A 17,742-nucleotide genomic window follows, 5' to 3' on the forward strand; every position below is an offset into this window, starting at 1 on the left:
GGTTCTTGCCAGCATAATAATTCTCTTTAAATGTATCTGTTTTGAATCATTTCTCTGCAGGACAATAAACTCTTCATTGCAATTGCTGGTACATTTGTGTGCTTAGTGTTTATGTGTGTGGAGGATCAAAATAAAGCTATTTTGTGAATCTGTTGTTTCTGCATTGATTGTAAGCATTTCTGTAAAACTATAATTGACCTGCATATCTTGTAGGAACGACGAATTTATAATTGAAAAGGAAAGAAATAAAATAACAAATTGCAGAGATGGAAGAGGTGAAGACAAGGCCAATCACGAATGATCCAGGGGTCAGTCCTCTTTGAAGAAAGATTACTGTTTTTGGCACTATCTCATGAAGATGAAAATAATAAGGAATTTGATCAACATTTAAGAAATGTATTTTTAGTGTAAGAAAAATTGACAATTTTAAATGTTATACGGTCTTTTGTAAGGCTAGGATTTGGGGTAACACCATGAAATTAATTCAAAGTAAATTTGCAAAAGACAAAAGGACACTTCACCCAATGTATAATGAGTTGTTCGGTTTCCGCCCCAGATGTTTGATCCTTGGAAATGCATTTAATTTGACAACCCTGGAAGGTCTCCCTAAACTCTTAAGATTGTTCTCGTAACAGCAGTGCCACCTAGTGAGGATAGTTAGAATCACCACTCCAATATCTATTTTCTCGATTTCTTTTCCTTGTGATGTACTGCAATTTGTAAGACCTGGAGTTTGAACAGAAACAATTTGATTGATCATCCAGAGTGTTCAGTATTGCCCTGAGGTATTGAAGGAACTGATAGCTCTACCCATCAGTTATTTATTTTGAAGGTGGAAATAGACAAACAGGGCAAAAGTGAGGATGGGATGGTGCTCATCACTCTCTTTGCCACTTTTTTTTTTTAAATTTCTCCTGCGTCAACGTTTGGAAGGATCCTTCAGCTCCAAACAGTCCTTCTTGGCAGACCATTTTTGACCCAGAAGTTGATGGAAATCTAACACAATTCAATGCATTTTTTTCTGCTCCAGTTTTTTCTCACATACCAGAGAGCTCCAATGGCCCATTTTCTATTTAGCAGATTTGTTTCAAATAAATCCCATCTTAACAGTATAATCCTTCTTCCACCTTCATCTCCTGGTTTTTACTGGTGGAATCTGGCTTTATAAAACCACATCAAGAACAAATGTTACTCTGTGTGCTAAACTCCAAGGAGGGGAATTCAGTTATGCCATATACGTTTGTACTGCGCATAAACACTATATTTGGCACCTATCGTGTTTAATAATAACAGTGGAGAGCTGTTGGGCTTGATTGCAATCTTAGTTCTAACAAAATGGCTCATAAACATTTGGGTTCTTTTAAATCAGGGGTGTCAAACTCAAGGCCTGCAAGCCGGATGTGGCCCACAGAGTGCTTAGATTTGGCCCATAGGGCCACCCTGGGAACAGCAAAGGACCAACCCCTAGTGCCTCTGCCGGCGAAAATGGAGCTCGGGAGGGTTGCACGCGCCCCCCTTCCTGAGCTCCCTTTTCGCTGGCAGGGGGCTAGCAAAACAAACTAAAAAGAAAACAAAAGGAGAAATGTTTTTCTCCTTTTGCATTTGAGCATGCAAGAAGGGACAGGAAAGGAGAAAGGGAAAGAGGGAAGGAAAAGATGGGAAGAGAGCAAGCAAGGAAAAATAAGGAAAGGGCAAGGAAGAAGGAAGGAGAATGAAGGGGGAGGGAAAAAGAAGAAAAGGGAGGAAGATTATAATGAGAGTGAGGGAGGGTCTGGGGGAAGTTCTGCCTTAGACTTAGCCACCACAGGTGGCCCTGACATGAATGATGTGGAGCTGGCCACACCTATCCCGCCCGCTCCCCGCCCGAGGTTAAACACAACCCTGATGCAGCCCTCAATGAAATTAAGTTTGACACCCCTGTTTTAGATGAAGGAGGCTTTGAAAAGTTTAATTTATTTCCAGTCCATGTAATACCTTAAAACTTGTATATGAGGACATAGCATATTACATTATAATTACTAACAGTTGTTATTCTGGACTTTATCAAAAGCAAACCTCAATTGCTAATTTCCTCCTTGCCCACTTTTTCAGTCATTCTAGAAATTGGGGCTACTTGGTCTAGGTGTCCTTAAATGCCTTCTGGGCTGCATTCTTCATGGTAGATTGAGGAGGACAAGGATAATAGAAATAAGGAGAAATTTTCTGACAGGGAGAGCAATCAACCAATGGGACAGAAGTTGCCTTCAGAAGTTGTGGGAGCTTCATCACTGGAAGGTTCCAAGAAGAGACTGGACTGGACTGCCATCAGTCAGAAATGGCGTAGGGTCTCCTGCTTGGGCAGGGGGGTTGGATTAGATGACCTACAAGGTCCCGTCCAACTTTGTTAAATCTGTTATTTATACTTAGATTCACCCTGATGAGCTGATACCCAATCATATAAATGGCACTTCATCTAGAGCAGGGGTGTCCAATCTTGGCAACTTTAAGACTTGTGGACTTCAACTCCCAGAATTCCTCAGCCAGAAGTCCACAAGTCTTAAAGTTGTCAAGGTTGGACCCCCCCCTGATCTAGAGGATTCCAACTCTCCTTTAATGCATAACAAAGGTATCCACAGAGGATATTCAATGGTATTTAAGAAGCTAAACAGACATTCAGAACAAAAAGAGAGGATGGTGAGCTCAGGGGCAAGTCCAGGGACCTTTTACAATTCGCTATTACGTTATCAATGGTGGTTGGAACTGTTCACTGTAGAAATCAAGCAACTGAGGTGGCTGTAGTTTTAGTCACAATAAGCCACTGTTTAATTGTGGCTTCTGAACCAATTACAGAATTCACTTAAAGTGCTATGCCCAAACCAAACAAATGACAGGCTTGGTATGATCTATGAATCAGACCACTGAAATTAAAAATTGAAATACACAGACAAGCTAAGGAATGAGTTTCGCCTACTTTAGACTTGGATATTATTCTCATACCTCCGCAAATGTGACCAAAGGAGGCTACAGTATAAATAAAATTCATGGTGAGTCTTTACTTGTTACACGAATGGAACTAGTACATCACAAGATTTCATCACCAGCAAGTTCTTCTACATACAAAATGGTAATCACTACACAAACTATCCAGAGCTTCGTATTAATCTAAAGCAGGGGTGTCCAACCTTGGCAACTTTAAGACTCGTGGACTTCAATTCCCAGAATTCTTCCATAGCAGGCTAGGGGATTCTGGGATTTGAAGTTAACAGATCTTAAAGCTGCTAAAGTTTGGATACCTCTGATCTAAAGCCTATCAGTGTTGTTATGACATAAACTTTGCTAATGGAGTTCATGATATTTATTATTTGGCTGAAAAACTTTCCAATTTGACTTGGCATTGTTGAACTTATTCTCTTCTGAACTTCACCAAACACTGCCCTTTTGATCCTTCTGCGGCTTCCTTGGTTGACTTCACTCTCTAATCTGGAAAAAAATCCTAATATGAAATTCCCCTCATGAGGCCTTCCATTGTGATTTGAGATTAATTAGAGAGCTGGAGGGGACCACTTGAAAGAAATGCAATAGAAACTGGACTGCTGTTTCTATTGTATGTCTTTCTTTAAGTGGTTCCCTAAACCACTTAAAGTCCACTGAAAATACAATGACTGTACTTATTGAAAGACAAAACACATCCCCGGCCAATTGATAACTGAGTTAAATGAAAGCACCCTGTATTCATTTCCTAGGAGAATTTGACTAGCATTTTCTTCTCCAGGGAAGAAAAACTCTTTTCCATAACATTAGATGACAAGGTTTAACAAAAGCAGAATGGGAGCTCCACATAGACCTAAACCTTGCATTCCTTCACATCTTCACTCTTAAGGAATCTCTGTGCAATGGATGATCAGAAGACAGGTGTTTTACCTTGCAGGCCACCCTCAACAAACTCAAACACAACCCCAGAGGAATGTGGTATTTTCCAGATTAGAATGAAACCCCCATTCTGCTGACCTGACTATTCTTCCAAACATCCAGTGTGAATACTTCCCACTATAATTATTTGCCCTGAGACAATTGGAAATAAACAGAGCTTACAGCAAAATACATGTTGGCCATGTTGCCTCCATCAAGAGCAGCAGCTCTCTTATATTGGTGTGAGATATGGAAAAAGAGATTAGACGCACAAAGTCTCAAGTCTGGCTCAATGAAGATGGGTCATTCCTTTCCATCCAAATTAAATCCAGTTGGTCCAAGAATTTTTGATCGCACTTGACCAATTGCGACTGACCAGTTGCAAGCAGGGGAGGTTAGAATATTGAACATTTCTTCTAAAGGAGCCTCCATTCAATAAGAAGAAATCATTGCATTAGCCTCCCATTGGCTTTCCAGTTGAAGATATTTCAAGTATTGTAGGAGACATAAAGTAGGAATAGACAATGGGATTATTTGGTCTTCTGACAGAGTTGTGGAAGTGGCTTGTTGTCTCCTTCTTCCGAGATATCCTTTATATGTGCAGGTTCAAAAAAAAATGCTTCCCATGTCTCACTTTCTGAAACTCACCAGCCTTTCCCTCCCAAATGTTATTCACCCCTACAACACAAGTTTCACTTTCTGAGTTTAAGGACAGTTTATTAGCGTCAGTCTGAGGCCACCCTGTGATGGCCTCTGCTCGTGGTATTATTTTACATTGAGCTTCATGTCCTTGTAGTAGAAATAGCTGTCATTAACACACAATTTTTAGTATAAAAAAAAGTGTTTGGCTTAAGAGGAAACCTCTTTTCCCTGGGTTGTCCTTGTAATTCAAATTAAACACTTGGCAGTGGTTTTGCATAAAATAAAAACATCTCCAGAAATGAAAAATAGGACTGTGGAAGAAGCAGCAATTACAAGAGGACTGCAGCTTTTTCTTCCTCCAGGTAGAGAAATGAATCCTGGATTGCTCCTCTGTTTTTAATATTATAAAAAAAAATGGAATGCATCTGGCAACTGATAGAAAAACCAAGGTCTGGGGACTCCACCTGGATCCCAAATATGCCCATTCTTTTTCTCTTGTTGTATTTTCTCCCTGCTTTCCATCGTCAATCATTTTAAAAAACTGAAGGTGAAGCCAGTGATTGACCGGACTAGCTTTTTTGTAGGAGAGTTTTGTCTCTGGAGCACATGAGAGCATCATTAATTCGTCCCACATGAGCTATGTGGGTGGGGCAACAAACCAACCTTCTTGGCAATGCTGTTTTCTTCTTGCCTCAGTGGACTCCAATGGCCAGGCAGACCACATCAGAATTCTTTAAAGCTGCAACATGCAAGAGGCTACAATTAGAAATATCATCAGCTCAGATGGTTTAATGGTATGTGGGAAAGACCTTGGGAGAACCTCTCAGGGTCCCAGCCAAGGCCAAATGGTGCCACTCACACATCCTACTCAAGAGTCACGTCTGCATTTTAGGCTTAGCATTCAAAAGGCAGGAAAAGAAGATATCAGGAGCTTGAGGTTCAGTTCTTCCTTTATCAAGAAAAGAGTGCAGACAGCCCAAGAACTAATCATTGTACAAGGCTCTTTCTCAGACATTTTGATTTTGCTCCACCACCAGATACTCAAGATTCCAAGAAGGTATAGAAGGTCAAGAACATCTTTAAGGATTGGAACCAAGACACCAAAAGCCAAGAGACCTATTAAGGCACACCAGGGGCTTGAAATAATAACTTACCGGGATTTATGGCCCCAGAGCATGACTGTTCAAAAAATGGTGATTGACCTGCAAATATAATTAACACAAAATGGACCCAGGTATCTTGGAGCAAGATGGAAAAGCATATGGAGAAGATACTCAGCAGGCTTCTTTGCTTGTAAAGTAGTGGTTCTCAATGGTTGTGCTAACTGTTCCCAGCAAAAGGCAATTCACACTGATCCCTGTCTCTCCCGGGAGCATTCACCCAAGCAACATCTGACAGTAACTTTCCTGTTAGCCAGAGGTCTTGAGCTGCACCTGTTGGCTTGCTTAGACAAGAGACCCTCAAAGACAGTGTCTTTCTTTTGGTGGTGCCTTGCTTGTGGATAAATCTAAAACCTTAAAACTACCCTTTAAATCAGGGCATAACTTACTAAATGGGCCCTGCTTAGTAAATTATGCCCCGATTTAAAGAAAAGATTTAAATCAGATGCTCCTAGACTGAGGACAAAAGTCAGTTGAAAAAAGAAGGAAGAACAATATGTCATCACTGTTTCTAATAACAGACTCAGGGAACAAATGCTGGCAGAAGTGTGATGGGAACTGCTAGATATTGTGTTTTTTTTAAACCAGGCAGTATAAAAATATAAGAAAGAAAGAAAGAAAGAAAGAAAGAAAGAAAGAAAGAAAGAAAGAAAGAAAGAAAGGAAGGAAGGAAGGAAGGAAGGAAGGAAGGAAGGAAGGAAGGAAGGAAGGAAGGAAGGAAGGAAGGAAGGAAGGAAGGAAGGTAGGTGAGCCAAAGCAAAGTCACTGATGAACAAGAAGGAATGATCCTCATCTTGGAAAGATTCAATTTCTCTTTCTTCCTTTCTTCTCCTTTACAAGGGACTTGCAATCCATCACTGAACTTCCAAATATGCTTGGTAGCCACAAATTATTAAGGAAAATTAGGGAACAGGACTAGAATGGAAAACACTTGGTGGTCTGGCTTGAATCCTGAATGTGAACAAAATTAGGAGATTAGGATATAGAGCCTCAGATGCACCTAGTAAGATGTAGAAGGCTTTTGAAGTTCCTTAGTGTTCCTTAGATGAAAAATAGTCAGTATGATAAAATGAAGGCCAAGCAAGAATGGAATAGATATAGTACACGACTGGGAAGTTTGATAATTAAGTTGGCCATGTCTAAATATCTAATCCAACTAGAACACTGTCTTCCATAAAGATGGTCCATGCCTTTCTTGGGAGGATCAAAGTTGAGAACCAGTGCTTTAAATTACTCAATTTGTTCATCTCAGCTGCTTATCTTGACAATAAACAATCAACATTCTTTGGTAGGTGATTTGTTAGCACACAAAGCATAATCATGGAACACTGAAGATTGTTCAGACAAAGTCATGTCTGCAGTAATGCTAATTATTTTCCAAGATGTCTTGTGTAAAGTTGCCTCAAGTTGAAATTCATAGAATTCATTATTTCTGGGTGAACTAATTAAGGGGCTCTAGTAAAAAGGGAGACCACCCTCTCTGAATAGGCGTGATTTGGAGTACACTTCCCCAAATTCTTGCCTTCCAACTACTGGACTTTTGACATTCATCCCCAAACTGTTTAGAATTTAAGAAAATGAAGCTTAGTACACCTGTTGAACAACAAGTTTGGAGTGACGGGTTTAGCAAAACAAACAACCTGAAATTGGTGACCTACTCAATTGAGTTCTATGCTGAATTCAACATGTTCAGGCTTGTGTTGAAAACACAGTAGCACATCTGACATCACTATATTGTGTGTGTTGGAGGGGACAACCTACTATCAAACGTGCATGTTATTTCAGAATTAGCCATGGGTTTCACGGAATGCTGCTTTACAATGGGCCAAATTCTTTCCTCATTTAGGTCAGCTCTGCCTAGGCCAGAACTTCTCAAATCTTCCTGCCATTTTATTTTGTCGTTTGTAATTTTTAAAATATAAAGAGGCCCCCAGACCAGAAGCATAATTTTTTCACAGAATTTCTACAACTGCATTGAACTCAGAGATGCCACGAAAGGAAAAGTATTGCAGCAAGGAAAAACATACCTGAGATTTGCACGTTTTTTCTCCATTAAGTAGGAAGAGAGAAATAGTGAATATACTCATACACTGTAAGTTATTTTGTATCCAACACTATTGATGAGTTAATGTCAAACAAAAGCTATAAGAACATATGGTAATAGATTAAGGGGACATTACAGGCTTGGAAAGGGGAGATGTTTGTTTATCTCATGGCTAGAAGGTTAGGATTAGATGCCCATGAATTTGGAGAGCAAAATGAGATTCATAATGTTGAAAATCCAAGGAATTTTGTGCTGGAACTTTTCCAAAGGATTAGAATACAGGTTATCAACATCTGGGACATGGTTTTTTCAAACACTTACCCTCTTTTTCTTGTATAGCAGCCACACCATTCTCGAATTTCTTTGAATACCACTCGTGAAAGGAGCTGAAAGCAGAGGACATACGCAAAATTACTTGTTCCATGAATTTTGGAGATCTGCGCAAAAATTTACAATGGAATACATTTATCTGGTTTATTTTAATATAATGCATTCATGCTCCTCCAACCAATACACTGTCTTCTATTAATTGCTTCTTTCCAAATTTCATGATGCAAGTCCCCAATTTGTTTTTGTTTTTTTAAGTGCAATAAATTCACCTTCTGCCATTCACATTTAAGTAAACAAATTTAACTGACTGCTAAGTGGGAGCAGAAAATTCCTGAAAAGGTACTTACCAGACATGCCAAAACATCAGCTGAAATCAACATATAGAAGACATTATCCCAGCCAGAGCTGGAGATCAGACCTGCTAGCAAAGGTCCAAGAGCAGCCCCTGAAAATGGGAATCACGCAAAAGATCAGCAACTGAGAAGCCCAGCAAAAGTCCAGCTCATGTCATGTAGATGGTCCACACCTTCCAGGATAGTAGAGTTGGGAGTCCTTGCTTAGTAACTGTCCCCAAGGAGGGCAAGAAGGGGGAATGGGGCAACAAGCATGCGGTTACAGATCATGACATAAAGTGCCAGGTGGGGACAAGGTCCTTAGCTAGACTTCTGAAGGAAACGATGGACAATGAAATGCTTTTGAGAAGCTTCTGGGTGGTATCCAAACATGAGAGCCATTTTTAATGTGGAGAATTACTTGAGAGCTTCAACTAGACAAGTTAATGTGTTCAAGACGTTCTTCTTTCAGATGCAGACACAACCGTAGGAAAAGGTGTAAAGTCTGTGTGTCAACATACAACCCTGCATATGCAACTGTTTGAATGTTTCTGGGACCAGGCAATGAGGACTATGTGTCAGCCATTCATAAGAGTGGATTTAGACTCAAAATGGATCACACTGTATTAGCAAGGAACTGGTACTCCTTGACTTACAACTGACTGCTTAATGACTGTTATAATGGATACCCCCAAAGCTATTTATGATCCAGTTTTGACATTCTGTGAATTTGAGTCATAATTCAAGGACTACCTGTATGAAGCAAGGAAAGGGTTACTATTCATTTCTCATTTTATGATCCTAAGAGAGGGGGGGGGGAGAAAAACCCTCAATTTTGCTGAGATCTTTACTAAGCCCAACCATAGTTTCTTAAAACGCAATCAAGGATGAAATTGGCAGCCATCTGGCTACTGACCTACAGATCCTGTTCCATCAATGATGGCTGTGACTGTGGAAAGAGCTTTCGCATTTCCCTGGAGGCTTTCATGAGTACCCTGGAGTGGACAAAAAAATGAATAAACAAATGGAAAGGAAAAATAGTGCTTGAACAGATTATGATGAGTGTGGTACATGTGCAATTTCACAGAGCTCAAAAATATCTTACATTTTATCCTCCTGATTTGTCCATGGGTGTAAACAGCTGTAGTTTACTCTTCAGGATGGGCAAAGGAATGCCTTCTGAATCCTATATGAAGGACTCAGGGCACGAAAAGTTTGCTAAGGCTGATAATTTGTTTACTATATAGTGTAATATCTTTTGTTTTTCTGTGTTTTGTCTTTTACAACTTCTAGTGACAATTGTAATTCTTGGTGCAATAAAAATCAGCCAAAAAGAAGAGTAAAGATTTTTTTTACATGAATAGTTACTACAGGAGAATCAGAAAACCTTTCCAGAATATCTGCTGGATAAATAGAATTGCATTGAATCAGCTCTCTGCCAAGTTTCAAATTCCTTCCAAGTTTCAACTTCTATGGGTTGCTTTAAGCCAAGAATTTCCATTCCCCTGAGATTCATTGATCCAAGATGTCGTGTTTATACTGGGTGGAAAGAAATGCCTTAGCTGTGCCCAAATAAATGAACCAATGTGCTATGCATGTAAAATCTTATTCCAAGCACAGAAAATTTAAAGCAGATGAAGATGCAAGGTATTTATGCTTAGCTACGTATATCAGGAGTCAGGGTGTTTGACATTTGATGTCAAATGAGGGATGAAGTACATATTATACATATGTGAAATTTGGCTACCGTTTTAATTCACCAAATTACAGTTGTGCAAAGTATCACCTCCCTCCCAGGGAAACTGAAATAAAAATCCACAAACACACAAATGCAGGGCTGCAAAACTGCACCTGAGTGGATTAAAAGTTGTGTGTTGCCAGGGCTGACTCAGAAAGCAAGCAAAAAAGTAGGAGTGAATAAAGAATAAGTTCATCCTTACCAAATCAGCTGACACAGCAGTTGTAATGAGAGCATAGGGTCCATTGACAAGGCCACCACAGATAATGAGCATGGCTAAAGAAAAAAAAAGGAAGAGGAGGAATGTCAGCTGTACAACCTAACCAGGTTATTTTCCAGCTAAAGACAGGTAGTCCTTGACTTACAAACAAAAAGGCTGTCTGGCTCAAACAATAAATATTGCTTTACAGGTCAATGTAATGTGAGACTCAGTCCTGATTTTTTTTTGGGGGAAGTTAACATGCATTTGTAAGCAAAAATCTCCAGAAAGTAATGCATTCTTACCTATGGATGTACCTAGTCCATTTTGGCCAACATAGTTGTACAAAAAGAGCTGGAACCAAAATCAAAGCAACAAGTAAGAATTCATCCATAAAGAAAAACACACCAGGAACCTGGAACACAGCCTCCTTCTCAAATGGGTGATGGCAACAGACCCTTTTTACATTGCCAGTTATTTTTGATAATTACAATCCTCACAAAATATCTGGAACTCTTTGAGCTTTCCATTAATTTCAAGCAGCATGGCTTAAGGCAAGCAATTGTGGGAGTTTTGCTTCAAAACATCAAGCCAACCAAAAGTTGGACAAGGGCTTTAGGGCCTTAGCCAAAGTTGCTTGAATTGTGCTTAGCTTGTTGCACAACCCCAGCCAACTCTGGCTTATTTGGTAAAACATATGATGAGATGGAACGATTTACAAATCAGATTGCAGTGTATAAAAACTGCCAGTGAAATGTTTATTTAATTCAATACTGGCTTTTCCATCAATGATCAACAAGAATATTGCATGAAGCTAACAATCTTCTTACATAGTTACTCCTCCCAAAATGATACAGAAACTCATTAACCTGAAGGTGATGTGGGAATACTCACCATGGGAGCCGCCAGGATAAGCATTGCGCAGCAAGTGGTGGCCCTGCCACCAGTATAGTCTGAGATGAGACCAGCCACAATGCCCCCTGCAGGACAAAAGGGCATGGTTTCACAGTAGAAGATGCCAAAGCTAAGAGCTGGTGGGAAGGCAGGTGCTGATCCTACCCTTAAGCTCAGAATTTTGTTTTCCAGGGCAGAATTTTATTTTCCAGGGTTTTCCTGAGCTCCTAGACCCCTTACACAAAAACTCATTCCAGCCTTTCCTCCTTCTAGCTACTTTCCGCTAGAGCTGCCAGAGCTACCTGCAGAAATGGAGTGGCAGCAGAAACACGAAGAAAAGTGTAATTGCTGGCGGACATCTATTGTTTACCCAGATTTTTCCAACCAAGATTTGGTGGCACTACTTTCATTTCAGCAATCTAAATTTAAATGCATGGAAAGAGTTTGAAGTAAAAAAATGCTTCATGATCTGCAAATCACTAAAGAATCTATCCAAAGATTGCAAATTCTTTGGGTGGAATTTCCACCCAAAATCTTCCTACCTATGCCTGCTCTAAACTGTCAACTCACAGCCCCAGCACTACCCCTTTTCCTAGACTCTAACGCAGAAATGAAAAGAAAGCAACATACCAAAATCAATCCAACATACCAATAATGCCACCAACATCAAACAGAGTTGACATATCTCCAGCTTCTTTTGCACTTAAGCGAGCTGCAATAACAGAAAGGAAGAGGAATAAATATGAATGGATGATGGTCAACAATCCATGACAGAGAACATGCTTTGTTGGGCTGTGCAATATGTAGGATTGAAAGTGGGGAAAATGTTTTGAAGTAAGCAGCCAAATTTGACAAATGCTCTGTATGCAACCCCAACATGGTTTTTTTCTTTGGATCAGCAGCACCCACAGCTACAATGCATTACATGCATAAGAACCCAATTCCTCAAACGTTCAATTTTTAAAAACAAGATCTTCATTAACCATACTGGGAAAACTACTGTTGATAATATGAAGAGTCACGGCCATTCAACCTCGACAATAGTAAGCTGGATAAATCCCCAATTTATTTTGATCTAAAGAAGCTCTGTGTGTCCCAAAATAGTTGACTTGAAACTATTTAGCACACAAGGATTCACCTACCACCACAGCATTACTTTTCTCATGTAACATACCTATTAATACGTTGGCTAATGTTTCACCAACCAAGGGTCACATTTAACTTGCTTATTCTGCATCCAGGGAGAGTTTGGGCACAGAATGAGCAAGAGCATGCAATAATTGTGGCAGAGTCTGGAATTTTCCATGCTAGGAGAAAGACCCTGTGGGGTTTTTTTTCCCCTCCTGAATTTCTTAATCCTGATTTAGAGTTGACACAACAGCTTTCAAGGTCCTGCAGTTGTGTCATTAAATTTTGCTGGCCTGCAACTGCTGAAATTTGATGTGTTGGACAGCTATGTGTCAAAATAGTCCTTGGAAACACCATAAATCAAACTTGCTCAAGTATGTCAAAACTTCCTGGACCAATACTGTCACTTGGGGATCAAAAGTAACTTGATCCTGACTCACCAACATTCACGATGTAGAGAGGCAACCAATAAAGAAAGGTATAGCTGACGAGTTTGGCAAACAAGAGGCAGAAGGAAAATTCAATCACTCCCTGCAATGGTGAGAGAGAGACAAAGAGAGAGAAACTATTCATTAGCAAATGCTCAAAATCAGTTTGGAGGCAGAAAAAGCAAGATCTGATGTACTACAGAAGATTAATGATCTAACTTTCCTGATTTCCTGTTTCATCTTTCTTAAATGAAGCTTGTGAGTTTTGAATTTTTATTTGAGTAATACAAATAAACATGGGGGGAAACCCAAACTAGTCTTGCAGGCAATTCTTTGGTTCATTTATTTTTGTTAAGAGATGCTCTAATTTAGGTCAGGACAATCACAGAGGAGAAGTGATTCAACCTTTTGACCTCCACCACATTTAATCTTCCCTCCTCTGATCTACACTCCAGCCCAAAGAGGAATTTGCTAAGAGTGAATATCCCTTTTGTTTTTTTACAACCTTGAAATCCCTTGATTCAGATTGGAGTTGGGCCGACTGAATCGAACTAGTGTTGACTGGCTGGATACTCTTCCTGATGCCTATGTGGAGTTGTCAGCAAATATTTTCTCTTTGTATCCTGATAGAGAAACATCTATCATTGCTTAGAAGTGGGAAGTGAGTGTCTTCACCTCTAGGCCATCATGCCACTCACTGAGAGTGAATATCTTATTTGGTTCAAAATCATCAACAGCATTGCAGTTGCTATTAGATCCACTGTACTAAAGATGCTGGCGTGATCTTTTTAAATTGGTTGCCTATTGGGATTAATTCCAAGGAAGAGCAAAATGACTGAGAGCTGAGAGTCTGTATGCGGAGAGAAAAGCTAAGCATACCCTCTGCACTTGGTTTAGACCAAAATCTAAGTCTGATCAAAATCTAATCTGTCCTCCATAGGTGTTGGTTGGGAAACCAATGAAATCCCCAGGTCATGACATCAGCACGCAATTGTTTTAACTACATCATTTGCATGATGATGTCATGACATGCTGATCTCACTTTGATATCATTGTGGATTCTAAGTGCCATCCACAAGTTGCAAGTTGGACATCCATTCTTTTAGCCTTCTCTGTGGCCAACAGTGTTTGACAGCTCTGGTAAGGACTGCACTCACAGGTATCTTGAGGGCATCAATGAAACTGATGGCTTCTCGGTCCTCCCCAGAGTCTTTGGCATGTTCCGCCATGTCAATGATGTTTTCTTGGCTGTTGGTAGAAACATTCAGGCTCCTGTCACTGATGGAGTGTCCTGCCTCCAGACCTTTCTCATCAGAACTGGTCTCCTGTATAAAAACAAACATATATGGTAGTCTTCAAATTACAATTGTTTAGTGACTGTTTGAAGTTACAGCGGCACTGAAAAATTGACTTATGACTGTTTTTCACACTTATGACCATTGCAGCATCCCCCCTGGCCACAGGATCAAAATTGGAACACTTGGCAACTGGCATGTACTTATGACCGTTGCAGTATCCTGGGGTCGTGTGACCACTTTTTGTGACAAACAAAATGTATTTATTGCCAGATAAAACTTACATGGTGAAGAGGAGGGCTGCAGTCAACATCTTCTGGATCTGAAAGACATGGAAACAAAAAGTATATTTCACTGGAAATTAACGACAGATGGTAAATTAGGGTATTAGGGACATATGGTAGATAAGGGAATGATAAATAATAAACAACAAATTCAGTTAGGGTTTGGGTGAGGTTTCCATGAATTCGGAGAGCAAAATGGACATTGCCAATGGATTCAGAGTGCATCAATATGAGGACACTGAGTTTTTGAAGATCCATTATCTACCTTTCTTGGTAAAATACATGGGAAAATCCCATTCCACTTAGGGTTAGAGTCCGTGAATTAGGAGAGTAAAATGGACATCACCAATGGATTCGGAGCACATGGGTATGAGCAGGAGGGCGCTGACTTTTCATGCCTGCCTTACCTATGTTTCCTGGTAAAATACATATATCCAAGTAATTTTCTGGCGAAGAACGTAGTGATGTTGTTACCTGCCACTAGGTGGTGACAGCCACTTAAATAAATGTGGCCCATGAAATAAGGCACATGAGAGGCCTCCACCTTCTCTGAGCTGATCTCATTAGCACATCATCAAGATATTTCTCCATGTTGATGTTATGACAATTATGGCTTGCATGATCCAAAATGTGAGAATTACTTTTCTTTAAATCTGTAGCATTTTTGTTATTTCTTTTTTGCAATTTGAGAAACTGATTCAGCCAATACGCTATTTACATTACGTTTACAATACGTTATTTACACATATTTAGACCAAGTATTATTTACCTATCATTTCTCTAGCAAAACCCTTATTAGTTAGATGCCATTCATTTGAACTGGATTATTTGTTTTCTCCTGGGTCATATTAAGATATTTAGCACTGCAGACATTTCAGCTAAAAAAGGTAATTTTCAGGGCCAATCTCTGCTGAAGGGGAAAATTAAGGGTTTTAACCTCATTCCACACATTTTTCACTTTGGGAATAGGGAGGAAGTTGGTTACAATACAACATCTTGGGAATCCTGACTGCTACAATTAAAAGTTACCTTTTATTCAGAAGATGCCGGGCTGAAGGCAAGGAATATTAACACTACTCTGAACAGACTTTGTGACAATATCACAAAACGCCATTATGATAAAGTTTAATCTGAGCAACCTCGGCGTTCCCAGTGTGGCACAGATATTTAAGAAAAGCACAGCAGCAAATCTTTGACCTCCAGCAATAATGCCAGGCCCCGGTCACTGCCCATCACCAAACCACCAAAGCAAATTGGATTTCCTATCATGCAAAAAGTGAGTGGTTCTGTTTTATACAAGACTTACATTCAATGAGGAACAGGAAGCAGAGAACACCCATGAAGGCTATAATGATTCCAGGTACAATGAAGGACAGTCCCCATGCCTTGGAGACCCAGATGCCAGCAATCAAGGACCCCAAGATGTTCCCAACAGATGTGTGTGAATTCCAGATGCCCATGATTAAACCTCGCCTGGCAAGAAACAAAAGACATACGGCAAATTTCTGTCTTTTTTGACTCAGTTCTCTGAGGCAGGTGGGAGCCCACACATTGTGCAGTTTTCAGCACTTTGTGGGAGTCGGTTTCGTGAAATCTCTCTGGCAGTTTGGACCAGTGCTTCAAGCTACAGGTAAACTTCCCAGAATTTTTGACTGACAGCTCCCACCACCTTTTACCACTGACCATGCTGGTTGGGGCTGATGAGAACTAATGCCCCAGATATCTGGGTGGCACATATTCACATGGCATTAAATTTTTAAAAAAGCAAAAAGTGAATTTAATTAAGTATCGTTTAATTAGTGTTCTGGCTCCAGCTCTGCCTTTATCATGTATCCTATATCCTTTATATAACATTGAAAGGCCAAATGCAGCTCTGGAGGCTGAAAAACCGGGGCAGCCTTGCAACCCATTTGAGTTCAGCTTGGATTTGAGCGATCCGAGTTCAAATCACTGCCCAGCAATGACGCTTGTCAGCTGGTTTCCAATGACCAATCATCTGAAAAGCATCTCACAGAGTCACTGCAGCAGCTCTCCTTTAGGGCAGAAGCCACAGGGCAGCATGCAAAGCATAAGAAGACACCAGGCAATCAATCAAACCACCGTCCCATTTAACTGCGCAGGGCTGCATTTCCTGTCTGTGTGGGAACAAATCAAAGACCTCCCGTCTAGAGATATGAGATGAAGCAACCGAGATTGGAAAGCAAACAACAATCTGAGAGGCATGAAGAAACCAAACTCACTTCCCCTTTCCAAACCAGTTGCCGACACACGTCACCACTGATGGCCAACCGGTCGTCTGAGCCAAGCCATTCAGGATCTAAGAGAGGGCACGAGAGGGAAAACCAATTAACGGCTGAAGAACATGCTTTTTACATGTATGCATTCACTCTCTCTCACACACATCTGCAGACATCTGCAGGGAGTCCTCGAAGTACAGCCACAATCCATCCCAACATTTCAGTTGCTAGGTGAGGCAGTTGATAAAAGTGAATTTGGCCCCATTTTGCAACTTCTCTTGCCACCGTTGTTAAGTGAATCACAGCAGTTATTAAGTTAGGTAGCAAGGTTATTAAGTGAATCTGGCTTCCCCATTGACTTTGCTCGTCAGACATTTGCAAAAGGTGACCGTGTGACCTTGGGACATTGCAACCGTCATAAATATGAGTCACCTGCCAAGCATCTGAATTTTGATCACAGGACCCTGGGGATGCAGCAATGGTTGTAAGTGTGAAAAATGGTCGTAAATCACTTTTTCCAGTGCCGTTGTAACTTTGAATGGTCATTGAACAAATGGTTATAAGTCGAGGACACTGATTCTAGAGAGGGAGGGGTTGTTTTTTTAATCTTTTGCAAGGAAAAGTACTCTAAATGTCTTGGGGCAGCCTAAAGATTAACACGCAATGACAGTGTAAACTTTAAAGAAGCAAGTAAGAAGTTACTAGTGGGCCATCTCAGAGTATATTCATGGTCTGGAATAGAGCTTGGTAACAAGGTCAGCCAATGAATAGGCATAGCAACTAAGCCAGCCAATGAGGACAGTTTGTAAACTGAAACTAAAAGTAGCCTAGGTGTGGCTCTATATTAAGCTCTGCAACTCTGCAGCTGCGTTGGGCTCTGGGTCTGTCTATTGAAGAAGAAACTGCTTCTCTCCTCTTGCTGGCCTGCTGAACTAAAGTAAAAGAGAAGCTACCTTGCTACTGAAGATACCTGCAACATGCTTCTGTTTGAGTTTGCTCCATGTTGGAGAAATCTACAACTGGTTTGTAAAATCTACTTATTATGTTTATAAAGATGTGTTAAATGAAGCATCAGCCATCTGGGTTTATTTTTCTGGCGTTGAATTAACGCTGCAAAACTCTGGACTGCTAGGACTGCTCTTG

At 40.4% G+C, this 17,742-nt stretch overlaps 1 protein-coding gene across 4 annotated transcripts in view; it reads right to left on the reverse strand.

The window, feature by feature from the left end:
- Positions 1 to 2,778: 2,778 nt before the first annotated feature.
- Positions 2,779 to 17,742, reverse strand: part of SLC37A2 (solute carrier family 37 member 2) — a 38,574-nt gene continuing 23,610 nt past the window's right edge. The window contains exons 6-20 of one of the 4 annotated variants that reach the window (XM_087939001.1): positions 16,603 to 16,679; positions 15,669 to 15,835; positions 14,363 to 14,400; positions 13,941 to 14,108; positions 12,796 to 12,886; positions 11,877 to 11,939; positions 11,228 to 11,313; positions 10,639 to 10,687; positions 10,337 to 10,410; positions 9,313 to 9,391; positions 8,412 to 8,509; positions 8,056 to 8,120; positions 5,685 to 5,732; positions 5,194 to 5,269; positions 3,319 to 3,459 (exon numbers count right to left, since the gene is read on the reverse strand). In XM_087939001.1, coding sequence (XP_087795127.1) covers positions 5,714 to 5,732; positions 8,056 to 8,120; positions 8,412 to 8,509; positions 9,313 to 9,391; positions 10,337 to 10,410; positions 10,639 to 10,687; positions 11,228 to 11,313; positions 11,877 to 11,939; positions 12,796 to 12,886; positions 13,941 to 14,108; positions 14,363 to 14,400; positions 15,669 to 15,835; positions 16,603 to 16,679 — 1,074 coding nt within the window. In that variant the 3' untranslated portion in view covers positions 3,319 to 3,459; positions 5,194 to 5,269; positions 5,685 to 5,713. Of the gene's footprint in view, positions 5,270 to 5,684; positions 5,733 to 8,055; positions 8,121 to 8,411; positions 8,510 to 9,312; positions 9,392 to 10,336; positions 10,411 to 10,638; positions 10,688 to 11,227; positions 11,314 to 11,876; positions 11,940 to 12,795; positions 12,887 to 13,940; positions 14,109 to 14,362; positions 14,401 to 15,668; positions 15,836 to 16,602; positions 16,680 to 17,742 lie in introns of all 4 variants that reach the window. The other 3 variants (XM_026718021.2, XM_087939003.1, XM_087939002.1) reach the window with 3 other exon arrangements.

The sequence above is a fragment of the Pseudonaja textilis genome, chromosome 9, assembly GCF_049901715.1.
Source record: "Pseudonaja textilis isolate UNSWEBS1 chromosome 9, rPseTex1.2, whole genome shotgun sequence".
Classification (NCBI taxonomy): domain Eukaryota; kingdom Metazoa; phylum Chordata; class Lepidosauria; order Squamata; family Elapidae; genus Pseudonaja; species Pseudonaja textilis.